At 33.5% G+C, this 27,437-nt stretch overlaps 4 protein-coding genes across 6 annotated transcripts in view; 2 read left to right on the forward strand and 2 right to left on the reverse strand.

The window, feature by feature from the left end:
- The window catches only part of LOC139996607 (polyisoprenoid diphosphate/phosphate phosphohydrolase PLPP6), a 43,199-nt gene extending 32,951 nt beyond the window's left edge, over positions 1-10,248 (reverse strand). The window contains exon 1 of the mRNA XM_072021106.1: positions 10,242-10,248. The gene's annotated coding sequence lies outside the window, so the exon portion shown is untranslated. The remainder of the gene's footprint in view (positions 1-10,241) is intronic.
- On the forward strand, positions 27-18,310 carry Rhogap15b (RhoGAP_ARAP and RA_ARAPs domain-containing protein RhoGAP15B). 3 transcript variants are annotated; one of them, XM_072020623.1, is made up of 15 exons: positions 27-620; positions 2,798-2,997; positions 3,765-4,041; positions 5,336-6,119; positions 7,246-8,062; positions 9,735-10,215; positions 11,091-11,280; positions 11,787-11,919; positions 12,587-12,826; positions 13,787-13,999; positions 16,030-16,451; positions 16,836-17,075; positions 17,310-17,512; positions 17,596-17,637; positions 17,760-18,310. In XM_072020623.1, the coding sequence occupies exons 3-15, from the start codon at positions 3,950-3,952 to the stop codon at positions 17,896-17,898; spliced, it is 3,996 nt and encodes a 1,331-aa protein (XP_071876724.1). In that variant the 5' UTR covers positions 27-620; positions 2,798-2,997; positions 3,765-3,949; the 3' UTR covers positions 17,899-18,310. The 3 variants fall into 3 exon arrangements, with proteins under 3 accessions (XP_071876724.1, XP_071876733.1, XP_071876742.1); XM_072020632.1 differs by lacking the exon at positions 3,765-4,041 and having other exon boundaries at positions 28-620; XM_072020641.1 differs by lacking the exons at positions 2,798-2,997; positions 3,765-4,041 and having other exon boundaries at positions 28-620.
- Positions 18,311-18,521: 211 nt separating this feature from the next.
- On the forward strand, positions 18,522-20,709 carry LOC139996680 (pyrimidodiazepine synthase). The gene is made up of 6 exons (XM_072021209.1): positions 18,522-18,844; positions 19,264-19,421; positions 19,510-19,674; positions 19,799-19,931; positions 20,004-20,119; positions 20,192-20,709. The coding sequence occupies exons 1-6, from the start codon at positions 18,820-18,822 to the stop codon at positions 20,312-20,314; spliced, it is 720 nt and encodes a 239-aa protein (XP_071877310.1). The 5' UTR covers positions 18,522-18,819; the 3' UTR covers positions 20,315-20,709.
- Med23 (mediator complex subunit 23) lies at positions 20,460-26,534 on the reverse strand. Its single transcript, XM_072020610.1, has 11 exons — positions 26,111-26,534; positions 25,519-25,763; positions 25,314-25,446; positions 25,060-25,242; positions 24,690-24,974; positions 22,472-24,614; positions 22,146-22,385; positions 21,928-22,087; positions 21,575-21,862; positions 21,295-21,501; positions 20,460-21,195 (listed from the first exon to the last, which is right to left on the reverse strand). Exons 1-11 carry the CDS (start codon positions 26,153-26,155, stop codon positions 21,057-21,059), a joined length of 4,068 nt encoding a protein of 1,355 aa, XP_071876711.1. The 5' UTR covers positions 26,156-26,534; the 3' UTR covers positions 20,460-21,056.
- Positions 26,535-27,437: the final 903 nt, after the last annotated feature.

A 27,437-nucleotide genomic window follows, 5' to 3' on the forward strand; every position in this document is an offset into this window, starting at 1 on the left:
GATGCGTCGCGCGGCAGTAGCGTGTGTCTCGCGTAGGTTTCAGAGCAGAATGTTAGTGCGGGCGCACGAGTACTGGCGACGTGTTGGAAGTGAACGAGTTTCGTTTCTTTTATCTTATCGTATATAGTTTTATCACTACGTAAATAGCAGAAGTTTTACGTTTACCATTGCTCGGATAATTTCGTTTGTCGAAAATCAAGACGCGAACGAATCTAGGGAAAATGTCAAAGAATGCGAAGAGAAAGGAGAGAAGCTCGATCGCCTGAAGTGTGAGATTCGCGTCCGTGTCGTGTATGTGTGTGCGCGCGTTGTCTCGTGCGTGAGTGTATCGGCGTTCCGTGCTTTGTGTGTAGCTCTAAACTATTTGGTGCCAGTGTGCGTGTCGCAGGTATATATCGTGTGTATACACCTTTTCAACGGTGGAAAGAGAAGAAACGAGGAGAGAGATGATGACAGTGGCAACGACTAACGGCCAGGTGGGTCTCTGACCCCGCTGGACAATAAAACAGCTTCGTGTTTTAAATAGTGTTCTATGTGCAAGATTAAAGCACTTCGATCCGCGAAAAACACTCGAATAGCCGAGGAATCGTTTCACGGCCCCGTCTTGGACAAGTTTCAAGGTACGTGCCTCTTGTTTCTTTATATACGATACCTTCGTTTCGACGACACTCGTGAATCAACAAGTAGGCAGCTTTGGTTCGCTATAGAAAAGTCAGTTCAATCTGGTGCGCTTAAGATACATACTGTGACAAACGTTTCAAAGGCACTGACTTTCCGCAACAATAGAGATTTTTCTCGGCACAATCGTGGTAACCTTGCTGCGTGAAGATCCAAAGATTATAGGTACATCAGGATATGTTTACTGTGTATGCAAATATGGAGACTGATTAGAATGAGACTCGACGCTAGATTTGTTGACATATGATGCACTGCGATAGATATACTGTAAAAACTGTAGATAGATAGATATAATGAGAATAAGTAGATATATATATATATATATGAATGTTAGATGTATATGATTATGCTTCTATCTTAAATTTTTATCTCAAACAAAAAGCTTTGAGTTTTATTTGGTATTAAAAAATAGCGAATTTTAGAAATACGTAAAAACACAATCTAATTTCATCTTCTATATATCTTAAAAATATGTAAATCTAGGAGAAGCGAAAGATTTTACTAACCAATAACTAATTTTTGTTCAAACACAATACAAACCACACTTTGGTCCGGACAAAGTATATCTCGTAATATCCTTAAAATCAAGACTATTGCACCATTTACCGACCTTAATCTCCTACATTTGTGTATCATACATAGACGACATAGATTACGATTAAATTTTCCATCTTAATGAAAACAGTACCTGCATTTTTTTAATAACCTCAAAAATGAAAAAGTTGACCGATTTAATAGCCGAACGGATTGATCAACAAAAACAAACCGATGCATAGGTACGGTACAATAGTAAGGAATGTCATATCAATAACACAAATGATATTATTCTTTTAATACGAACTATAAACAGGTATGGTTACGCGAGTAACAAAGATGCGCGCATACTAAACGTAGAAGCCTATCGACGTTTTGGCAAATATTTGCCTTTCAAAGGAACAGTTGCCAAGTATGCCACTCGGTTGATAGGAGTAATTGGAGCGACTTTATTATTGACTGTTTGCCTTGCATGTATTTTTGTGTGTCATTTGAATGATACGGTGAATACTACCAAGATCAAATTATCTCGAACATGTTTTATCGACATAACATTCGAACAAAAGAAACCATTATATTCCAAATATAAATGATAATTATCGGACTGTTGACCAATTACGTTCAACAACTAACACGTGCCATTAACACAATCAAATAAAAACATTGAATTAATTTCAGTAATTATCCGACATAATAAATAATGTTACAATGACAGCTTACGCGATTATCTATTAATCAAAAATATAGCTCAACTAACCTTTCTTGAATGACGAGCAAAAAACATTAAAAAAACATTTGTGTAAAGAGAATGATTCACTTAACTGAAACAAGCCATTTTTTTGTGATTGAAGTTAGAAACAAATGTTGGAGGAAAAAGCAGAATGGTTAAAATTGGACTACATATTCACGATCACACTTTTATGGGAAGTGAAATATAATAAATGTATATGTATTTTACAGTTGCGCAATTTTTTAAAATAGAAACATACATTTTCTGTTGCATAGATCGAATCGATTCCTCGTTCGATATAAGAAAGTATTAGCGTAGCATGGTTGAAAACTGATTAATTTAAAAGGTATTTTAACTTTAATTTTGTAGAACTTATTATATGTATAAAGGAGAAGGAAAGACGTAACGCAATATTCTTCTATTTATATTTTCTATGTTTTTCATACGATAAGCTCTACAAAACTAAAATTGAAATATCTCCTAAACTAATCACTTTTCTTTCACTTTTCTGTTTTCGCCGACATCTTTTCTAACTTTAACCAAAAAAAATATTGCCTGTTGCAGTCGCACGAATCGCCCAGTATATTTGTCTTACATTTAAAATCCGTAATCTTACCGACTTAATTCAATAATACCGTTAGGTCAACAATGAGAATTTCTTTAATGAGAAAGTGGAACGCGCGAGTATCAGAAAACTAACCGCGTATGTTTTCCAAGACTGGCCGAAGTCACGGAATCAAGTTTACAGACTTTGATATTGCTAGTTTTAGCGCGAAAAGACCTTGCTTATTAATGTTAGGCAGCAGGAAATTGCGGGCGTTTAGGGAATAACGTCGAATACTTATCATTTTGCAGCGGAGATATCGGTTAATTTTAGAAACTCTGATGGATCTGTTGGCACGACTTTGCCATGATTCACATTCCGTTCACGGCTGAGCAGAGGGAACATCGAACCGCTCTCCTTTGTCCGACAATGAGGAACATGGGAATCTAGGTCCAGCCCGACGATCCATGGATCGGAACTGAGAAAGCATGGAAACGTGACGTTCGTGTTGGTTAGTGCAAAAAACCGGAAACTCGATGCGTTCGCTATCGGATTTCGAAGCGATGACTCAGTACTACAGAACAGTCGTGTCAATTTATAGTTTTCCCTGTTCTTTTTTTCTTTATTGTTCTTGGTGACCACGTGACTAAGTTGCGGCGATTCAAACGCGCCAGAGTTTCCAATGACTGTCGTTTTCGCGGGAATTAGAAATTTTATGTTATTAGCTGTTGTACGTATTACTCTCGCATGGTTTATCGTTTGTTCTAAGTTTGTTTGTTATTTATCAATTTTTCGAACGATTTTTATAAGATAACATTTACGTGCAATTCGAAGTAGATATACTGGAGAAGATGCAGCATCCTAACCTATATGTTTCATATCAATTAAATAAACGACGGTATTAAGTAGAAAGTTCGACTCGGATTAACATTTGGAAGCGTTAATAAACTGTTAAAAGGAAGTATACGTTAAGATCCACAATTATATGTGTAGTACTAGCGTATGATAACGTACGTACGATTATCATTCAAATTACTTCCTTAATAATGTGTCTTCATTTCCAGATTTACATACATGAATAAACGTTACGTACAAGACACATGAATAAACGTTTCACGTTTCAAATTAACTAATTCGGACGTTTTATAAAATATTTTATCGGAATGAAATACTTTCTACGAACAGTAAAATTACTACGAAAAGATGATTTAAGAAATAGCTTAAACACGATGGAATTACAGATTAACTCGAATTACAATTAACGTAAAATTTAATTAGGTGAAAATTATCGGACACCAGAAGGGGTATGCATGAAGCTGATAATCAAGACGAATCGAAATTATAAAACATGATTTATTCCAACTGCTCATTGCTAATCACGTGACTCGGAAGCGGTGATTCAACCGTGCAGAAGTGCTTCGCGCTGAGCTGTCTTTATTATCTAAGTAACTATCGTTGGTAGAATGTACGAAGCAAATGTTGATAGTTCTTCGAGTCAGTGTTCAACGCCTCGTCGGGATCTCGAAAATGAGGAATCGTCTTCGGATGTTGCGACGTATGATAAATTAATATATATCACTTTTTACAAATATTCGCTTGGTAATCTATCTCAAAGCCTTGAACAATTATGTACTCAATCTTTGATTCAGCATACAAATCGCTCGTACTGCCCGATCTTTTTTACCTACCTTTTTCATATTCTTCGTTTATTCACTAACAATCCTTTATTAACTATAAATAATTTCTTCTTAATACAAGTGTATGGGAGAAGAGTTTCTTCAATGGATGAACATTTCTACCTGAGATTGCATTTTAATTGTGCAACGTGAGAACAGGTGCCAGCAGGCTTACGCATGTATGTTGCAAGATTGGAAATGAATTCTGTTTGCTCGATAAGTTTAGCATACTTTCACTGCTTTGTGGTAGTACGATCAACCACCGTACGCTTTTGATTATCTGAAAATTTGTAAATTTTGCTTTCGATTTTACTATTATTCGTTAATTTTAATGTCATCCTTTTATTCATTTGATACAATTCAAATTACATAATTTACACATGTGTACGTATAATCGCAAAATTAATTTTTCTTTTCTTTTTCTAATTCTGTATTAAAAATTAATTATTAGTTTACTATCATCGACGTGGTACCATAAGAAATTCTAATCCTCGTATTAGATCAATTAAAATATTAATCGAATGTGAGATATGGAGAGTAATAAATTAAAAAGAGACCAAATTACAACTGTCCGACACTGCTCTATTATCTCTCGCCACACGCATGTGACTTTTTTTACGTCTCAAGTTGCACTGAACGCGATACCATCAAGTCCCTTGACACAGGTTGACGAGATGACATCCGAATAATCATTGCAATTATAACATAAGACGGTTTAAATAGCTTTAAAATCGCTCGTACATCTCAGTTCTGTCTTTTTAATCATAATTAGTCTCGTTAAATTTATTAAAACGATAATTATATTTCTCGTAGCAATTACTTTTTCGAAGAAATATCGAGTTCTTTATCTTTCAAATCAAAATGAATAAATTATATTCGTTTCTTTAAACGAGACCCATCTTATCGAATTCATCAAAATTATTACATAATCGCTTAACACGAATCGTACGAAAATTCATTAATATCATCTCGGATCCAGTCGGATAAACTGTATCGTAAAAACTTGTAAAATTCAATTATGCTGAGAAATACTTCATTCGCGAAATTCACGAAAATTGGAAAATTTGAATGACAAATTATTTAACCAGCTCGCACTTCACAATAACAATAGCATCCGAAACGTATCAATTTCAAAGTGTACACGCATGAAAGATATGAAAATACTGTTATAAGGGGACCGAAGCATGTGGCGCAGCTTCTACGTTCCTGGATCCTTCGGTTAAAAACGAGCGGCGAGACAGAAAGATATCCATACGAGATGGAGGAGAAACCGATACCGAAACCTAGATCGGTGATGACCGAGCGACCGGTACCAGCGCCGAGGAGGAAGTTGCCACCTTCGATGCCAACAGCTCGATTCAGCAGTCACAGCGATTCGAGTCAATCGGAGAAAAGCGACGACTCGAAATCGACGTCGGAATCAAGGAGTACGAACAATGAATTTTTTCGAAATCTGAGCAGTAGCTCTCGACAACTGAAAGACGAGATTTCGGAGAAGATGACGATGAAGGGCCGTGCGGTAATTTCCAGCACGAGGAACGCTAGTATTAGATTGGAAAAGTCGGTGAAGAATCTTTTAACGAGACGGTTAACTTCGTTGAATCAGGACGATCTTTTAAGGGATAATACCGGTGGTAATAAGAAGTTCAAAGATCCTGTAGAGGACGAGAGATGCGTCTCGATGCCGGCTGACGATATTTTCAGCAGCATCTCGTTCTACAGTCCCTTGAACAGTAATCTGAGAAGCGTCAGAAATGAGGAGGATCTTTCCGGGACGCGTCACAGTCCACCACCTCCTGCATATCCTCCTCCACATCCTGACGAGTCTATCTACGACGAACTGCAGTCCGTCACGTCAGGCAGCAGTCGATACGACACGATCAGCTCGACCATCTCTGACAAAGTCGACAGGGACTTCCCCGAATCGTTTGATCTACTTAGTTTCGCGCTCAATCAGGTAAATGTACCGTTTAAAAATGTATTTCAATTGTTTTAACCCTTTAATTTCTATAGAACTTTTTATTTACTCTACGATATAAGCTAATTAATAATTTATGAGTTCTAATTCATTTTAACCGCTACGTTATCTATTTCAGATAGTGCTGATTCATAATAGCGTGTGCTAGATCCGTGATTTTGTTTACTATTCCATCGTCTTCGACTGTGCATTAAAATATCCAAACATTTATAATCTATAATTTTTTATTTCTAATAAGAATCGTTCGGTCGATGGAAGTAGAAATCAGGAAAATTTCTCGCATCGCGTCATAGCCCCAGCTATGAGAATTGGAGGGTTAGAAGCGTGATTTATATTGTTTTTATAACTGCATCCAAGAATAATGGTTTTGATTGTTCGCAAATACTTCTTCGTTCTCTTCCTTTGTTTTCTTCGTTTCCCTTGCTGTACATTGTGAAGATCTAGAGGGAACATATTCGCGTTGTAATAACATTTCAGAGCAATACGCGCGCGAAAAGAATAGACGATGAAACAAGTGAACGAAAGAGGGACATAGGATAAAAGTGGATTTTGTTTCTCGACCTTTTTTTTATAAATAAAAGAGCGAGTCCGAGTTGTCACGATACATTCGAAAAGTCTTTTTTTTTTTCACATTACCGAAGGGAATAACGCTTTTGATCCGAGGTCGTTAACTTTCTTCCCTCCACTATCAATGAAATTGTTAGCGCGTGGCCATCAGTCTGTCACTTAGCGCCTGTTCAATTTTTAAAATTACTTCAGCTAGTTTAAACGTTTGATTTCTATCAAGCAAATGTAACTTTCCATCGTTTCGTTTTTGTCCTAGCATTTTCCATATTATAGTTTACCGAATGAATCAAATATCGATACAGATATTTAAATATTACTTTATCTCTTTATCCTATCGTCCTTATCAAAGAACAAGAATAATAAGACAACAGAAGTCTGGTCAGAACAATATCATAGGATTAGATCGCGGACTTTTATGCGTTGATAGAAAATTTGCATGAAAGTCCACAGTCTTGCATGTAATTAACAAAACGCCAAAACAATTACGTTAAGGTACAAAGAAAAATATAATTAAAAATTTCCCATGGTTTATTAACAGGCCAGTGATTCCGATCAGAGCTTGAACCTTTCCGACATAAACGTGACACTACCGTTAGACAAATCGGACAACGTGAAGAGATTATCGAGATCCGATTCCTGGACGTTCTACGACACCGCGCCAGTTGGGAAATCCGAGGGGCTCGACGAGCTGGACAGGATATCCAGCGCAGAGGAGGACATCCTGGACAAAGAAGTGCCTCTGCTCGATCGAACGTCCGACGCGTCAAATGGAAGCCAAGCATCCATTCAAAATTCTTTGTATGAAAATCTGTCGCCGCAAAAGGCACAAGAAGAGAAAGAAACAACGTCGAACAGTCCAGAAAATAGACAACAGAGCAGTAAATCTTTATTGTTCGAGTTTGACCCGTTCGCGAGAACTTCCGATGAAAACGTGTATAGCAACTTTGAAAATAACGATTTAATGTTACTGGAGACTTTATTGGCCACCAACGATTCGCCGAGCAGTTCTGGCAGTATTCTGGACTTTCAGGAAGCAGTCGATAACGACGAGGAACAAGATGACGTGGACGAAGAGGATGCCGTGCAGATCTCGTCAGTGCCACCAGAACCACCGAAAAGATTCGACTCTTTGCCGAAAAACGAGTACGACGAGGTCGCGGAGATCCTTCCAGAACCGGATAAAAGTACTACGGGGAAAAATCCGGCTCTATTGCCGAAATTGGCGCATCTAGTGACTCGCAAGCAGCCCGCTGTTCCCCCTAGGAAATCGACAGCGAAGAATCGCTCGAGCGAGGCACCCTCTCCTACTTCTGTGACAGCTAAATCCGTGGCTACTACGACTAGCGATAGTTCAGGTAGTTAGTTATATCCTAGCTTTAAGTAGATCATTGAATTAAGATTTGTTGTAAAGGGTAAAAGGAATGTACGTGACGTAGATAAAAAGCAGGAAAGGTAGGAATTATCCAAAGAATTGGATGTAAATATGAAAATTTTAGGAGGAAGATAACACCGGTATTGAAGAAAAAGCAGAAATGTAGTTTAAATCAGTTTGGTAGCGTTGACAATAATTGAGACGACTTTTCACTTTCGATATGTATGAGAGAAAGTAAATACGTAGGTGGAGAGAACTGTCAATGTTAAACGTGTACACTTGTCAATTCTTCTACGAAGAACTGATGATTCAACTCAGTTTCACATGTGGGTACTACGTGGCATTAAATTTCAAGACAGCGGTAAATTGGAATATCCCAATATGCTTTATTACACTTAAACAATTATATAATCCTACCAGTCGGCTACGTTTTAACGCCTTGGCTGATCGATTATTATAATAATTATCTGCCTAGAACTTCATGCATCCTATTTTTAGACTGCAATTGAGCTTCCAGTGATGTATAGAAGTACAGAAAGACTATATCGTCAATTGAGAGTAACTTAAATTAGTGTTAACAGTTTAACCCTTCTAACTCGACGGCACTTGAAGCACTTTGTCCTACACCGCTGTAAAACTCAAAATTATGATAATTCTTTATATAAATAGCCTACGTCTTAGAAGCAATCGTAATTTTAAGATCTGATTTTTAATATTTAATATATAGTACTAATGACTCGACAGAGCTATTCTATGGTGATATTTGTATTGTAAAATACACCGATATATACAGTATATATACGTATATATCAGAAGGTCAGGAGGATAAAATCGTATGATAATGAGTATATCGTCAATTTTGTTCACTTCCGTGTCTTTATTCCCAGTGTTTAAAAACAGGTGTAGACAAGTGCTTGTTTAATTTCATATGAAGCATATGGTAAAGAAAACTTTTTATTTTTCAACTCGTACTTATCGAAAATTTGTTAAGTTGTTGACTATCTCTGTATAATAATATAAAATAGTATTTGTATCCTCGCAATTATCGAATTTGATGATTTGTTTAAACTTCCATTTATAGTACAATAGACGATTAGTTTTTAATGAACGACGTACCAATGAAAAGTTTAATTATTACGCTATGTATTCGTATTGTTAAACATTGCAATCTGTATATCGTTAAAGAATATTGATCATTTGAATTCAATAATTAGGAGTATGAATACTTCTGTGACATACCGTATCTTATTAATAGACTGCGAATGTTTATGCAATTTCATACTTCTGTGGCGATAATTAAAGGAATAAAACCTTTCACTTATTCAAGAATATTTCGATATTTTATACATTTTTGTATATCAGTATATTATATTTTGTACATTCCGTAAATACTTGCAGCTTTAAATGTCTTTAAATGTGATAAATGCACGAACATCTACAGTCTATGTAGTCTATATTATGCGTGAAACACAATAACTTATTATACATAAGTATAATTTACCATTTAGTATTAATTAATATTTAGTATTAATATCCATTTAGAAAATAATAAAACAATTCGTTAGATCTGTGACTCGAACGTTAACACTTTTATAATAAATATATTTTGTATATCTCAGCGAAGAATAAATATATACGTACTTTACATGCACCAGTCACGAGTACGACGAGCAGCACGACAACGACGACGACGACGACGACGACGGCTGCTGACGAATCTTCGTGTCCTTCGGGCGGTAAGGCCACGGAGGAGCACAGACGCGTGGGCGTGATCCAGAAATTGAAAAAATTGCGGCATGAGTCCACGGGGCACGGGATCAGACCGAACGTGATGAGTTTCGTGAAGAGCGGCAGTAAATTGCTGTCCAGAAGTCGTGACCACAGTGGCGTTGTGCCCAGCACGAAATCGACGAAATTGGAGAGACCAAAGGTGAACGATCTGCTAAATGTGACGACGCACCGCGGAATCGTTTACAGGACCGGTGTAGGAATAGAAAGAGCGAAGGACCTGGTGCCAAGGGCAGCGATCTTAGCTGACCAGAAGCTCTCGTTCTACACGGATAAGGGCATGTCTACTCTGAAGGAGATCGTTCACCTCGACACAGTGTACAGCATTCATCTCCTCCAGGACTTTAAGTGAGTCCGCTTTTTCGTTGCATAAAAGAATGCTTCTCCGAATAATAACACTTTATGAAAGGGAAGAATTCGCGAGACGAAGATAGTAGACGAATGACGTAGCGTCATTAAATTCTGAAAAAAAAAGATATGAATACGTAGGTATATTTAATGAGAAAAAGATTGGTTTAAGTCTGTTTATTATTAGACTGCGGATTTTTATACATTTCTGAGAAGTTCGATGATACAGAAAATTTGTTTGTTTAAAGAACGTAAGAATACGTGTATCTGAATTTTTTAATGAAAGATATATATTTATAGAGAAATGAGATAAGTAAGTTACTCCCTAACTTTTTTTTATTGGACAGATTTTATACTAAAGTAGAATTATTCGTTACAATATTCAGAAAGCGAAACAGATCTCTGCTTATGTTTTTCGTTTCTTTATTTGTGTTAGCAGAAACGTGAATCTGCAAAAATATCCGCAGGCCATTTGTTATGTAGAAATTGTAATCGCGATTTTACGTATGTATGATGCATAATATTTAAACTGCGGACTTTTATGCAAATTCGTATTACTGCAAATGTAGTTAAAAAGATAGAGCATCGGTAGAAAATTGTTTCGCCTATCGTATATTATAGAAAACACTACACTTTGCATATTTCATATGTTTCTTCATATTATGTGTACTCTGTGGAATCTTGCACTTTCAAGTTTTCTATAAATGCATAAAAATCCGTAGTCAAATACGCAATGAAAATATCTGTACTTGAAGAAAAGTTGAAGGAAAGTCTCAGCGAAAAAGGAAAATATGAGAAAGAAGTACAAATTTACATATAGCAAGGTTAAACAGCGAACCGACCGAGGAATAACAAAGGCAATTTAAAATGTTCAGGATAGTTGATGGAGAGACTGTACATTGCATAGCAATTAGCGTTGAGGGAAGACCGAGCGTTCACGTGTTCTACGCGAAGGGTACCACGGAACGAAGGATTTGGGCTCAAAGAATACTAGAGGCTATTACTACGGTTTTTCCCACGAAGTACACGGCTGAATTGACGAGAGTAGGATGGGCCTATTTGAAGGTATAAAAAATGGAAAATGTAAATCAACTTTGCATCCAGGAGATTTTATTTAATTTATAAACTTGTTAGTAGATACTAACGTATCTATGCTAGAGATAGGTATGGTATTAATTGAAAAAGATTTCTAAGGTTTAATTTCTAATGCATTTTTTTTAATTTATAATTCTCGAATATTTATAATAAACGTTAAAAGAGCAGCATGATATTTAATGGCAGATATCTTAGAGAGTTTATTTCATCTTTCTTTTTTATGTATATGGAGAGGGTAATATATTTGTACAAGTATATTCGTTCATTTTGTATTGATTATGATCGTCTTTGGAGAAAACCGCTTTCTAATGATCAAACATCCATTTGTAAAATAATAATGGCTGTCTCGTAGTCAATAGTAATAAATACTACTGTGATAATTTTATTTTAGAATCAAATATACATATATATTACTTTTGTTATATTATCATCGAGTGAATTACACATTAAAGAACATTAGTTGATTTATATTCTAGGAAGGCGTAACAGGCACGTGGTTTCCAGCTTGGGTTCTCCTGTATCAACGAACGTTAATTTATACGAAATCTCTGGATCCTACCACGGCCATAACTTTTGGAGAACTCGACCTTCGGAAGGCACGATGTATCGGTAAGTTTGTTTTTCTATCAAAATTATGTAATTATTTAATATATAAAAATTTATATATTTAAAAACTTTGAAACATTTATATATTTTTAAATAAAATATCAAGTTCTAATTTTAAGCAATGCTTCATCAACAACAGTATGAAAGTTTCCAATTTACTGTATCAATATCGTGACAAGTCATCTTGCTAATTTGTCATGACAAATAAAAGAATCGATCTACCTTGGAAGCTAGAAAAGAGGAAAAAATAAAGCGTAATCTAGAACTCGAAATTTATCCTACACTAGCTTTACAATTTGCCTTACATTTACACGGTTATTTCTAGAATTAAGTCTTAAAGGAATAATAAATCAAATTATCGATGACCGACTTGCCCATACGATTCTTTGAGAGAAAACAATTTTTATTTGCTACGGAGCTCGTCGTAGTAAACGTACGACCCAGTAATGCAACGAAACAGTTATAAAAACGCAGCTATAACAACGAACCTTATCTGTTGGAATGCATACACAATTTTCTACTGCCTATTTTTATATGTTTGTCTCGTAATGGCCAGAGTACAGCCGCTCGTTGTCAAGTGCTTATCAGAACATTTTGGGATAAGCTAAATTGTTTACTTATGAATCACGGTCAAAAAAGTAGTTTCGATGATTTTCACGCTCTGTTACAGTTTTACGGGAACAGGAAGGACCTAATGCAAGCGCAGGATCAGTTCCGGTGGTGGTCGTCGACGCAGGTGGTAGCGGCGCGTTACATATGGCTACACCAGGAACTCACGAAGGATCCGCATGGAGACACGCACTTTATCAAGCTGCCACTACCTGTGGCCCCGCTTTAGAGCAGCAACAACTCACGCAAGATAACGTGCCTGTGATTCTCGACAAATGCATTAATTTCATTTATGCTCATGGTAAGCATATGTGGAGTGCAGTAGCATAGGCAACAAGTAGAGGAAGATTACCGTTCCATTTTTTAATAGCATTTCAAATCTGCTCGTTACTCTAAGTAATATACTAGTATATTAACTAATATATTACTAGTATATTATATAGCTAGTATATTAACTAATATATTACTAGTATATTATATAGCTAATATATTAACTAATATATTACCAGTATATTATATAGCTAGTATATTAACTAATATATTACTAGTATATTATATAGCTAGTATATTAACTAATATATTACTAGTATATTATATAGCTAATATATTAACTAATATATTACTAGTATATTATATAGCTAGTATATTAACTAATATATTACTAGTATATTATATAGCTAATATATTAACTAATATATTACCAGTATATTATATAGCTAGTATATTAACTAATATATTACTAGTATATTATATAGCTAGTATATTAACTAATATATTACTAGTATATTATATAGCTAATATATTAACTAATATATTATTAGTATATTATATAGCTAGTATATTAACTAATATATTACTAGTATATTATATAGCTAGTATATTAACTAATATATTACTAGTATATTATATAACTAGTATATTAACTTATATCAATTGCTTAAGCATGTAAAATAATTCTTTTCGTTTTATGAAACAAAAGATGTATAAAGTATATGTTAAATTCATATATCTCCCAAGCTCTGTATATGAATAAGTATATATATAATTCTTGTATAATATTATATTATAATATTATATTATATATTTTATTTTATATGATATATATGAAATTTGGAAAAAATATGAATTTATTTTATTTTAATCTTCCAGGTTTCATACATACGTATAATATATAATATATATAATAATGTGTATATGTATAATATATATATATAATAGATGCAGTATTAAATTAACTTGAAAATATCGAATAATGTTAAAGGTATCATGTCGAAGGGCATTTATCGGCAAAACGGATCCAATAGTGCAGTGGTTAAATTATTGAAAGCCTTTCGTCGCGACGCATGGGCGACGCAAATTACGAGGAGCGCATATACGGAACACGATGTCGCCACAGTTCTCAGAAGGTTTCTCCGTGATTTACCGAATCCATTGTTTCCACCTAACATTCACGATCGGCTCTGTCTTACCGCAGGTAAGGACCACTTATTGTCCTTGACTTTTAATGTTCGAACTCGCTCTCTTAACCGGACGTTTTGACAACGAAACAGCATTAAATCGAGAAACCTGAATACGTTGAAATTATATTATATAAAAGATTAAAAAATTAATAACACGTAAATAAAAAATGTTATTTAATTACGTATACTTTAAAGTATCAATTTTGTTCTTCTAATTGCAGTATGAATGCAATAAATTATTATGGACAGAGAAATTGAATCATGTGGATACGTATTTATATATAAACTAAGGATTATGTACATCAGGTGGCCAGGGATACCGATCACTAACGAGGAACACTTGCTATTTTATAACTACAACTATTTTATTCGGCGCAATGATACATATGCTGACTAAGAGTTCGCACGCGAGACTTTCTCGATTGTCGGAGGTTCCCTTTTTGTATGTTAAACGTGCGTGACATACGTAATAACATGGTTCTAAGATAAAAGAAACTAGCATCTTCTTGCAGCTGAGACAAGCGATTTCCAAACGTGTTCGGTTTTGAATATCACTATGCAGTAAAGTTGCACAGCCGTCTTCCAGCGAAGCGATGACCGTTACAATTGATATGTAGTCGATCGTCAAGTGACAATGTTTCACAATAAGCAAATAACATTTTGTAACGGCTGTTCTAATTTCTGTGCATTTCTCGCTTTGCGCTGTAAGCAGTAACGTACACTGACCCGGAATTCCGAACCTTTCGCAAAACAAATTTCTTTGTTGCCATCAAAGATTCCTAATTAAAAGATCAAAGTACGAAGAATATTTAAAACTATATGTTACTTTTTATTTAAAAAAAAAAACGTGTTTATTTAAATAAGAAGGGAAACGAAACATCTTGTAAAACAGTACATGTAGATAAATCGCCCCTTGTATTCGTTCGTCGTTTGCATATATGTAACTATAAGAAAAATGTCAAGTTGATTCGTGTTCGCATCCACGCGTACTTTCTCACGTGTTAGCTGGTTTTAACAGGAGCCATAATGTTGAATTTCCGGTGCCATTATACACAGATTTAATCGCTCCGCGGTGTCATTTAGTGTACCTACGTATTTTCACCAATTTTTAATAATGGCAAAAAATAAGGAAGGAATGTATGTTTTTATATCGAGTAGATCGTAAATCAATAATCATTTACTTTATATCTATTAAAATTTTTAGAACGTTTCAAGAATGACAAATTAGAATCGTATTTGAAAATGCATAAGAAGTATAGTTAATTAATTGTCTATTTAAAAAATCTTTGTCATACAAAACAAAGTTATCGTCGTTGCGCGTTCTTTTTTTTTTTTTTTGGTTCAACGTTCTCTTTGAAATAGTTTTAATAGCAACGACAATTGACGGTTCCTGTTTGTCTCCCGTGTGTCACGCGTTGAAAGGGGAGTTATGTATTTTAATAGAGCGATGGAACGAACGTTGAACTCAAATACACAAATTTCTGTACGCGTCTGCAACTTGTTTTTAGTCTGGTGTACAGCGAAACGTCGCGTGAGAATCGCGCGGAGGTCGCCGATGAATCATGGCTTTTCATAACGGGCCTTCAAGCTCCTTAGTGAAAGTAAACACATGTGCTGCTCTGATAAAAATTGCGTACAATCTTTGTTAGTCACTATTAAAGATAACGTGCACTAAAATAGTATCTTGTGCTCGATGTGATTGGGATAATAATCATCGATAAGAAACTAATCGATCTCTTATTTCTTTGTATCAAAATATGTCCACTTTGATTAATTCGTCAGCAATCGATTGCTTAATTACGTTGAAACTTATCCATGTCCAAATACATTACGTTCCACAACTGTAATGTTTCGTAGCAATAACTAAATTTTAGTTAAATTAAGACTGAAATTAAAAGATCGTAATGCTCCATCGTTACAATTATACGACGGGAAATTGTAACGTCGCATAAAAATGATCTTATTCTTTGATCTCTTAACGTACTTAAATTTCAAGTTAATGAATTAATTTTAAAAACGTGTTCTTCCAACTTCTATGTTTCAGAGACCGTCAACGATAACGAACAAGTTTCAGCGTATAGGAAATTATTGTCCACGTTGACTCCAGTACCAGCGGCGACGCTCAGAAGAATTCTTGCTCACCTTTACTGTTTGAGTCAGCAGAGTTCCAAAAATTTGATGACCGGCGAGAATCTTTCCGCAATCTGGGGACCGACGTTAATGCACGCCGACGAAAGCAGCGCGGAAGAATGGAACAGATCCGAGACTAGGGTGATCGGTGACCTGATCAAACTCTATCCAAAGTTATATCAGCTAACAGCTGCGGATATGGCGAAAGAGGCAAAAATTCTGGAAATTCTCGAGAAACATCACGGTTCGAATAATGGTTTACGCGGTGCACCATCGGGTGATCTGAAAATTTGGATATATATTTTCTCAAGGGACGGGGAATGCATCAATGTGACCGTGAGAATTTCCTTTTTTTATATCTAATTTTTCCCTTGTCGTTTCATACAGGGTATTTCAAATATTGCTGTTCGGATTTTCGCTTCTCTTCTGTTCGATTTAACGATAAAAAAGGAATTTTGAAATATTATATTTTTTGTTTAGAGGATTTAAATACGCTATGATTATGAAATAGCCTGTGCGATATCTATACTTTGTTTTTCAGAAGTATATCGTGTTTTTATGAAATGTAAAAGAGAATTATCTTCAAAATGAACTAAATATATCATTTTTCTAATATAACAATTCCGATATATAACAAAAATACAGCAGTAGCTCTTCGAAACATATTTAATTTATTCTGAATGTTTATTCAAAAAACGTAACGTATGTTTATTTCTATAGATTGGACCACAAAAGACTGCGTTCGACGTGTGTCAAGAACTGGCGGAAAAGACTAACATGTCAGCTCATGAATTGTGTCTGGAGGAATATACATTGTCTGGTGCACTGGAAAGACCACTGCATCATAAAGAGCGTGTCCTCGAGGCAGTGGCAAGGTGGGGATACTGGGACCCCGAGGATAGAAAGGACAATGTCCTCATACTTAAGAAGGACCGACTATACAAGGATATAGCACCACTGGTAAATATAATATTATAGGTAGTTAGAATACCACATAATGGTTATAGAGTTACACGAGAATAAACTGCATTGAACTGGACAATTCATTTTAATTATATCGTGGATTTTAACTTTCTTAAATTCACTGTTACGCTATTATGCCAAATTTATTTATTTGTATATATTATATTCTTGTTATGTTTAAAACAATGGCAAAAGCTAATTCGTTCGTCCTACAATATCTTTTATTTTCAGATGAAACCACCGATGACAACGTCTGGTGAACTTAAATTTGCTGACACAAAATCGAAAAATTTTAAGAACTACCTCTTCGAATTTAGTCAAGCGAAACTTTATTGTTACAAAGACAGAGTATGCGCGAATGTATTGTACGAGTGGAAAGTAGAAGACATCATTTGGTATTTAGGTCACGAGCCAAAGCGAAATCCACAGACGGGGTAAATGCATTTCCCTTTTTCGATGCGTAACAAACATCTTTTTTACAGAATTATTAGACGTATGTATATATTTCTTATTACAGATGGTCTATAACATTCATAGCTAAGAATAAAAAGCCAACAAGGTAACGATTAAATTAAAAGTCATTTCCATGAATCAAAAAATTAAAAAAAATATAGTCATGAAATTTCCTTCATATAGCGGAGAATATAATATCATAGACAGCTTTTAAAAATGTTATTTTAGGTGTAAAGAAAGTCCGTACTTTGGAAATACTTTAGCAGGATCGTTAAAAGAGGAACAGCATAAATGGGTAGCAGCTATGGTCTTTGGAGAATATCAGTTAAATGTTCGACCTCCCTCGGTCAATCTCATGGATCCGTGAACGATTAACTTATTTTGTTAAGCTACGCTACTTAGTGCCTTCGTAAAGCAATTATTGTTGTATCATATATAAGTTCTTTCGTCATGAATTCAGTGCCTGTGCTTGCCTTAATGCAAAAGACAATCTTCAATATTTTTAGATGATGATCTATGTATCTATATCATGATAAATAAATTAATAAATGTAATGAAAAAATATGTTACAGCATTCCGAAGGTAATAAATATTCTGATCGATGTTCGTTAAATTAAAATAATTTAAAATATATTGTACATTTACACGGGACTTTATAAAACACTTTTGTACGTAATTGTATTTTATGCAAATATTGTCAATCATGTAATATAACAAATTGATTATACATGTAATTTTATCATTTTTATTTTTAAATAAAGAAGCAAAATGAATCTCCATTTATACAGAATTATGTTACAACGATCTAAATTATTTAGATATCCCCAAAATAAAATTTTTTGTTAATTAAAAATCCTGTTGAGTAAAATTTAAATTCAAGTTAAAGATAATCATTTGTAAATAGTTTATGTTATAATTGTAATTAATAGTATTCAAACATTCGATTCGATCAATCGACTTTTGAACATGCGCAGATCTGACCTACTTTCTTTCAAAAAGAAATATACAATGAGTGTGTAACATTGCCGTCAGGTCATAGATAACGCACGTTTAGAAAAGTAAAAATTGAGGAATCACTTTCCATACTAACTTTTCGAAATATTTTTATCGTTCGTTCGAAGCAGAAAAATTTCCGTATGTCATATGTCTTGATAAACAACCACGTGTCTGGAATTTCTATTGAAATTAATCATCGCATTAACATTTAAGTGCGATAATCATTTCAAACATTTCGAAGTATATTAAACATTTTATTGTTAGATACAAATCTAACGAAATACGAACAATTATGAGCAGTTTACATCTTGGAGCTGGTAAGTACATACTTATATTATACATACCGTGTATTTTTTAGATTTGTACGTCTTCTCTAGTAAAACATGAGTTAAAATGTCAATAGTTATTATTATATTTTTCTCCTTTAAATTTATAGATTTATATCACAATTAAAAGTTTTATTGCATATATATTTTATAGTAATTATAAATTAATAAAGTATAAAACAGTACTTTCAATATCAATAAATATAATAGCTGCTTTTAAACATTTATGTAATTATATTTTGAAAATCTTTTTTAAAGGCAGTGATTATTTGCATTCCATTATATTATTTTATTGAATGCAATTTTCATATCGTTACAAACAATTAAGACATTCTCATTCGTGGTTTCAATTGTATGAAATTATAATTTAATTTTATTTTGTACATAATTATATTGAATATAACTTATAGATTCTCAGAAACCAGCAGAAGTGAAAGGACAAGTTCGTTTGTATGGTATGAAATTTTGTCCTTTTACACATAGAATTCGATTAATACTTTCTTATAAAAACATTCCACATGATACTGTTAATATCAATATCAGGAATAAACCAAAATGGTACTTGGAAGTACGTATATATTCCATAATTTGTTACTTATGTAAAAATCATATTATTAACTTTGTTTAATATCCATCATATTTAATAATATTTTTAGATTCATCCAGAGGGTAAAGTTCCTGCGCTTGTTGATACCGATGGTAAAGTAATTGTTGATTCATTAGTCATAGCAAATCATTTAGATGAAAAATATCCTGAGCCTTCTTTATATAATGAAAAAACAAAAACTCGTGACTTAGAACTGTTAGATCACTATTCCAAGGTAAGAAAGTTCACCTTACAAATTTTTCCTCTTAGTAAACGATGCTTTAGTAAATAACTATTTAGAATTTATAAAATGATTTTAACGAAATAGTCGTTTACTTTACCAATGATTTGCCTTTCAGCTTGTTAGTATTTTCTCAAACTGCATTCATAATAATGATAGCAGGCCACTTAAAGAAATTGTCGCTGAATTTTCATCTTTATTAGTAGAGTTTGAAGAGGAACTTAAAACTCGTGGAACTGTGTATTTTGGAGGTTTATAAATTAATTACAGATCACAAATAGTATGAAATGGAGAAATATTGATTCCATTTTTTATTTTATTAGGAGCAGAACCTGGTATGTTAGATATACTTATGTGGCCATGGGTTGAACGACGAAAATCTCTATCTCTCATTTATGGAGAACCTACAAATTTCAATGATGGAAATTTCTCTCATTTAGTAAGTTCAAACATACGTGAAAGAATAATCTTGTTTTTTAAAATGTAAATTAACTTTCTAAATTTATTTTAGATGAAATGGATGCAACAAATGAAGACACAGCCATTTGTACAAGAAAACGAATGTTCACATGAAAAGTTTGCTCAGTTAGTCAAAGATTTGAAAACTGGAAATGTTGATTTCGATAAACTTTAAATCCCTCAATTATTATTATAATGTGAAATTATATTACTTTTGCAATTATGCAATAATAAGTATTTTAATTTTTATATATAATATGCACATGTATGTATATGTTGACGCGCAATAATTTAGGTTTTGGAAATAATTATACCCAAGCTTATAAGGTATCATAGTAGTTATTTCATTAAATTTATCATGATTAATATCAAAATATATAGAGTAGTGTTTGTTTATAAATAGGAGCAATTACTACATAAATAAGTATGGAACTTTGAGCTTCGTAACTCATGCCTTCGACTATGACAATATACATTTATGAACCTGTTTAAAGTATCAATACTGCTTAGTCAGATATGCTGTGAAAAACATGTGATAAATATCATAAATACACTGTTTTGACAAAGCAACTTAAATTTGTTGTCTATAATACTTTGCTGAAATACTTCTATTTTATGTTTGTATGTATTATTTCACTTTATAACACGAAGATCAAGTCATTCCTTATACAGCATTTTACATATTTATATGTTTTTATACCTGAAAAATGCACTTTTGCATATATTTATATTATATAGAAATATAGAAATGAAATATAGAAAATATAGAAATACTTTGAGATTCAAATGTTAATTTCAGTATATTCTTCATACTCTGTGTATGTAAGAAATATATTATTATAAAGACAATATGTACAATATTGAGGTATTCAATATTATCATGTATTCACTTCAGCATTGCTAGTACTAGGGACGTCTCAGGAAGACTGAATTTCGTCTATATTTATGTGAGCAATAAATCGTAGCCTCATTTGCAAAGCAGGTCTTAGTCTTCGTATAATACATTCCACTTCGTTCTTCATCATATCCCCGACGAACATGTACTTTATATGGTACCTATTGTAGTTAATATTAAGGTTAATATACTCAGAATAAAAATAATAGAAATATTTTGTCAGATAGTTACATCAAAATAAGTTGATAAAAAAAACATACAGTAAATCACAAACTGGATCCATGTATTTTAGATGAGTTTGAACTCGATCGACTTGTTCAAGCATTTCATATAGACGAACTGTTAATTCCACGACACAATTCGGCCTTTCAGCATTAAATCTTGCTAAAGTAGGTCCAATTAAATGACACGCATATATCAATTGTTCTTCGCTATTTACAACTGGTTGAAGTTTCTCTTTAATAAATCTAAATAAAATTGGATTTTAGTAGGTTATATTATAATTACTAAAAATATATAGTATTCAAAATTTAAACTTACTGAGGCATAGTAGTTATTTGTCCAACACCGGCATGATGCCACACAGAATGTGCCAATGCCAGCATATAACTGAATTTATTTTCTAATAAACTATTATGCGTGTTATTGAAATTAAATATTTGAAATGGAGTTAAATTACTGTAATTCCAATTAGCTAGACCTGGACTGCTAATAGTTGCTACTAATCGATCATGAAGGGCTGACCAATAACACTCTGGTAGAGCAGCCAATAACAAACCCACGCAATTTATCCATAAATGAATTTCATCTGACGGTATCACTGTGTACCTAATAAACTCGAAGTTAGAAAGCTGAAGAACCTAAGTATATAATAATATCTCATTGCATCTTACCCTTTCGCAACTACATCTAATAATGAATTGGCAACTATATTTGGAGCAACAGGGACAGCCATAAGTTCGACGCATGTAACATACAATGCATGTGCAGCAGGATTGGGAAATTCATTAAATCTCCAATCAGTAGCAGGAAAATGAGCTGTGCCTGACATTGCTGAAAATTTCGACAGGCGATTATAACTTAAAAAATACTATTTAATAAAATTACTTACTTTCCACAATTCTTCGTACTAAGCGGATATAATAATCTAATTCTGGCATCCATGTGACAACATCATCAGTAGATCGAGTCATGTACATTTGATAAGCTTCCGAGAGTGCCCATCCTGGTGCCCTAATTTCTTTTAAAGAACCTAAAACAGCTGCCACTAATCGTCGTTTCAAAGGTGGTCTGTCTCTTAATTTACGTTCATAATAATGTAAAGTATTATAAAGGTACGTAACAGGTCGATCTAAAAAAAATGGAACAAAACGAATCAGAGATTAATTCAAATATAAGGATTGTATTGTTATCGTTAATAGAGAAGTGTATACGAACCATGGAATTTATATAAACATCCTAAATGTTCTAGCAATGTTTCTAAACTTTTCGACACGGCTGGTATTTCCAAATACCTATGTACAACGATATCGAAAACAGGCAAAAATCGTAAGCATACATTTCCAAAATAAACAGGCAAACTTTGATATTGACTAGGTCCTCCGCTAGTTTGTTCCATAATACCTTCTGGAGCAAATTTCTCTGGGAATTTTCTATGAAATGCAAGATGTTTTTCATGCCAATTCGATTGTTTCCAATGCTCCGGAGAATTTTCTTTCACAAACTCTTGGGTTCTGTTTCTCAATTCAATAGCTTTTAATAACAATAGTTGAATTATAAAAAAGCATACTTGCGCGTCACTGCCTTCGTGAGTCCTCAGTACCAGGCAAAGAATTAATCTATCAATAGTTACAATATTGTATTTCCATATCATATCGTTAACTGTATCTACACATTTATTTACATGTTGTCCACCCACGCTATTAGCAAATTCAAATACAAGATAATCACAGAATTTTCGAAGATGCGCCGACAAAGCTCGAGCTCCAATTCTTTCTAAGATCTTATACGCAATCGGACTAATTCGATCAGTTTCGAAAATGATTTTCCATAAAAGGCATAAAAATAGAGGTGGTGTACCAGGTACAGAAAAGTGTGCTATTATATCATTTTCATTACTCATAGAAGCCCAATTTCGATATTCTTCTTCCACCGCTTTCTTAATCTGTTGTTTGTTTTCTTTTGGTACGCTATTTTGCTGAAAAAATTCGCTCAACACCGGTGGAAAACATTGAAGAGTGTGATTAGCCCACGAGTGTGGGGTATTCTGCATAATTGTGTTCAACAATTCCTTGCACCAAGTTCCACTGTGACTATCTGATCCAGTTCCTGTAACGTGCATAGAACGTGCCAGCGTTAATACTAAAGCTCTATTCAACTCCTCAGATTCTGCTGACACAAGAGTTTTAGGTTCTGATAAAAATCGAGATAATTGTGGTTGCACTTCAGCTGATCCCAATCCAGTAATTAAACGAAGAGCAGTGCTTTCCACGCATAAATGAAGTTGCGTTTGATTAGTTTGTGGCACAGCTGCAAGGCTATGTAAATGAGACAAAAGTTGCACTCTGTAATGCGGTTGTATATGATGCATCCTATAACTAAACATTTCCAAAAGAGTATATAATGTTCCCCATGCATGAGACTTGAAAACTGTTGGAAGCAACTGGCTGATGAAACCTTTGATGCCAAGACTTTCAATCTCAGTGTAAACTAGTAATCTACTATAAGTTTCAACCAGTGCTGGTGCCAATGCCATATTGCTCTTAGATTGTGCCGATTTGATAACGTGAGTAACGATGCTATGTATTAGGCTCATTTTAGAGTGGACGGTCAATGAATCCAAAATTGACATCGACAATGGCGTCGTTGGTCCACTTGCGAGGGCTGCGTTATTTTGTAACGTCTGCATCGGCTGCTGTTGCTGGCCTTTTTGAGTACCAAGTATAGTATCTACTAAAGCTGCCATTGGTCTACCAAAATACTCTTGGTTTGTAGAATATGCATTACATAGCAAAGCAATGCGGTAATCAGATCCCATACAAAGAGAAGTGTTAGGCATAACTAAATGTTGTAAAAATTCATGGTGAAGTTTCAAAGTGTGTGGTATTGGTCTGTGAATATTGGAATGTTCTGACTGAGCTTTTTTTAGCAAATGTATCCATATACATGTGATAGCCATTTGATGTGTGCATAATGCTTGAGTATAATCCGGTACCGGTAACGGTTCCTTTTCTGGATATAGAAGGTCGTATAGTTTTAATACTGGTAAAAAGTTTGATAGTGGGTTTCGCTGAATACTTCCAGAAATGAATTGCAGCAAGACCCACATTAAGTGATCTCTCCCTTTCCTTAAGTCTCTTCCTGCTAATTTATCGTGTATTGCCATTACGATACTCGGGAAACAAGCGTACGAAAAAAGTACAAAGTATATAAGCTGTGATGAGAGATGCAACCATACATAATGATTTGCAACAGTTCCATCAGTTCCTTCTGCCGGTAACGTTTCATTTTCTGCACGTTCCATAGCAAGAATTACAAGTTCTACCAATTGCTCTTCCAAAGCTATACATCGTTGTTTTTGCTGTAATAGAAACAACATAAAATTATTATATATTTATATTACCATATTACTATTATTTTATTATTATAAGCACACCTGTTTTTGTAAACCAAGCATCGAACACACCATATCCCTACTATAAGGTTGTTCTAATACATATCTCAGTAATTCAGTTTGTGGTTTGAGTAAATCCTCATCATAAGGCAAATTTCCTTTTAATGAAAATTTTAATGTTGTGGTATCGAGTACCCAAGGATTGATTAAATCAGCATATCCAGTATGCTCCACTACTGGTAACATTTTTGAATGTCCAACTATAGATACCATTTGTGCAGTATTACGAAAACTTTCAACAAAGTTTGAAAGCAATTTTGCTAATTTCTAAAAAAAAAAAAAACAGATTATATTAGATGTTATTAAATTTAACAAAGTATGATAAGTTTTATCTTTGAACAAAGTAACATACCCAGTGTGGCCAATTTTTACCATCAGGATAAGCCTTTTGAATTTCAGTTACAATAAAATATCCTGGTAACAAACAAGCATTTCTATCAAAAATATATTCAATTACATTTTCTAAAGCTTTCAACTGAGGCTGAATAGATGCATCTAGTCTCGATGGAATTGTTTGTGCTTTTTCTTTGCATCCCTATAAGCATATAATCAGCATTCATTAATCTGAACTTGTATCACTTTGAAATTAATTTTGCTGACTCTTACCTTCATTATTTCTCTGACACCCTTGTAATCAACTCCTCCAATAATGTGTCGAATAAGAACAAAACATTCAACCCAAAAATCTTCTAACTGATATTGAAGTTTATCACAATTTAATATACATTCACACACAAGTCTGAAATTATATATATTTTATTTGATAAACATAATATTTGATAAATGATACCTTATTTTCAAATTGACCTACCTTGCTGGCAAAACACTAGACGCAACTAAGTTTTCAAGCAATGACAATAATAATTGCAATCTCCTATGATTAGTCATTGCTGCTGCCATAGATAAAAATTGTCTTACTGCATTCTCTTGCTGTTCTTTGGATAAATTTGACATAGCAGATGATAATTCTGTTTGCCATGTTGTTATTTTCTCGCTTTCACTATTTGGGTGATGCACCAGAACACAACTAAAAGCTTCTTCTATAGCTTCCACTTTCTATAGTAGTTTTATAAAGTGATAAAGATAATTATTATTGAAATAAAAATATAATCTTAGATTGCAACAAAACTGAGAGGGAAAAATATAGAAATAATATGACTATTATTTTCATTAATACCATCTTCGATAAAAAAACTATTTAGAAACAAGTGTGTAAATATCTATATTAAATAGATGTTTATTTAATCTGAAATAATTTTAATTATATAGCTGCAAAAAATTGAATCTTAACCTTAATCTGTATTTTTAAATTATTATAAAACAACAATAATATGTAATTAAACAGATAAACAGATAAACATAAGATAGATTCATTAGTTAATGTAGACATAATGTATACTTACTAAAATATCATTAACAATGGTAGTGATTTGAATTTCACTCGTCATCTTTTGGTTAAAAATCTAATGCGCAATGGAATAAAATCTATAAATCACCGTATAATAATTTATGTTCCATTTAGTTTTTTCATTATTTTTTTCAATATTCACAGTCAACGTCCAATAACACTGATTTGTAAACACAATTCATATTCTGTTTACGTTTGCATAACCTAAATTTGCATTTGAATGAAAAAGTATGATCAGTATCGGTAATATGAACTCGTGGTATGCACTGTCTCACACGCGCATAGAGCTTATACTAACAGTAAGTATGTAGTATGTATAGATATAGGAACCTACGATTAGGAATATACAGCACGGTTGTATACAGATCTGGAAACTCCTATGGAGGGATAAGGCACAATGACCGGACGATGTCTTGCTGTCCGCAAGATAACTGGATCTATTTGGAAGGATTTGTTGCACAACGCAATCTTGTGTCTGCAACCTGCAATACTTCTGTATTATGGCGGTAAATCCATGCATATACGCTCGGTTGGTAAAGAATCTCGCGCAAAAATAAAAGTCGGTTTGAAGCGATGCTTTTTTTTAAATAGAAGCTTTACTTTAAACATTACGTAGTACGCAAGTGTTGCAACAATACAATATAATTATAATTACAATGCATATTATTATAATCATAGCTATTTGATAATAATGTACTTCAATCCAATATATAATGATCATGTATTGTGCCTTCGTGGAAAATGGACAACATTGATTAGATAGGGCGTTAGGGATCAGGTTAGGGAATATATGAAAAATATTTTGAAGAACATTAAATAGTATAGTATAAAGTTATAAAATCTTTTTAATGAATCAAAAAAAAAAAAAAAAATTAAAAACAAATTTATTTTTCGTTATGATCCTCTAATAGATGCGTCTAATACATGTATGTACATACTATAAAAGTATTAAAAATACATTTGATTTGGAAATTATGCTTTTTCATTAAAAATAATAGAATTTATTAATGAATCACATAATTAATGTCTATTTAAACAACCTTTTTTTCTGTACCAGATGAAATATTGTACATGTATTTATTTTAAATAAATTGTGAAAAATGATGAAAAGTAGTTTAGGTTACCTTATATTCTTCAGCTTTATTGTACGCAGTTATTGTCTTTAGAGCAGGATGGCGCTAAATGCAAAATCCTAACAAATAAATCGAGGCTCTATAGTAGCGCCATGGTTAGTAAAGTACAACTCTCAGCATTAAGAGCCTTACCCCCACTACGAAAGTTCTTAGATCTGTATGTACGATTGTGCGCTATACAGATTATAG

The sequence above is a fragment of the Bombus fervidus genome, chromosome 2 (genome assembly GCF_041682495.2).
Source record: "Bombus fervidus isolate BK054 chromosome 2, iyBomFerv1, whole genome shotgun sequence".
Lineage (NCBI taxonomy): Eukaryota > Metazoa > Arthropoda > Insecta > Hymenoptera > Apidae > Bombus > Bombus fervidus.

Coding starts and splice junctions, on each gene's coding strand:
- Rhogap15b (XM_072020623.1), top strand. CDS start 3,950: ATGTACGAAGCAAATGTTGATAGTTCTTCGAGTCAGTGTTCAACGCCT. Junction 8,063..9,734: donor TACGACTAGCGATAGTTCAG/GTAGTTAGTTAT, acceptor TACATGCACCAG/TCACGAGTACGACGAGCAGC. Junction 14,000..16,029: donor TCGGCTCTGTCTTACCGCAG/GTAAGGACCACT, acceptor TCTATGTTTCAG/AGACCGTCAACGATAACGAA.
- LOC139996680 (XM_072021209.1), top strand. CDS start 18,820: ATGAGCAGTTTACATCTTGGAGCTG. Junction 18,845..19,263: donor CAGTTTACATCTTGGAGCTG/GTAAGTACATAC, acceptor TATAACTTATAG/ATTCTCAGAAACCAGCAGAA. Junction 19,932..20,003: donor TGGAACTGTGTATTTTGGAG/GTTTATAAATTA, acceptor TTATTTTATTAG/GAGCAGAACCTGGTATGTTA.
- Med23 (XM_072020610.1), bottom strand. CDS start 26,155: ATGACGAGTGAAATTCAAATCACTACCATTGTTAATGATATTTTA. Junction 25,764..26,110: donor CCATTGTTAATGATATTTTA/GTAAGTATACAT, acceptor AAACTACTATAG/AAAGTGGAAGCTATAGAAGA. Junction 25,243..25,313: donor GTGTCAGAGAAATAATGAAG/GTAAGAGTCAGC, acceptor ATATGCTTATAG/GGATGCAAAGAAAAAGCACA.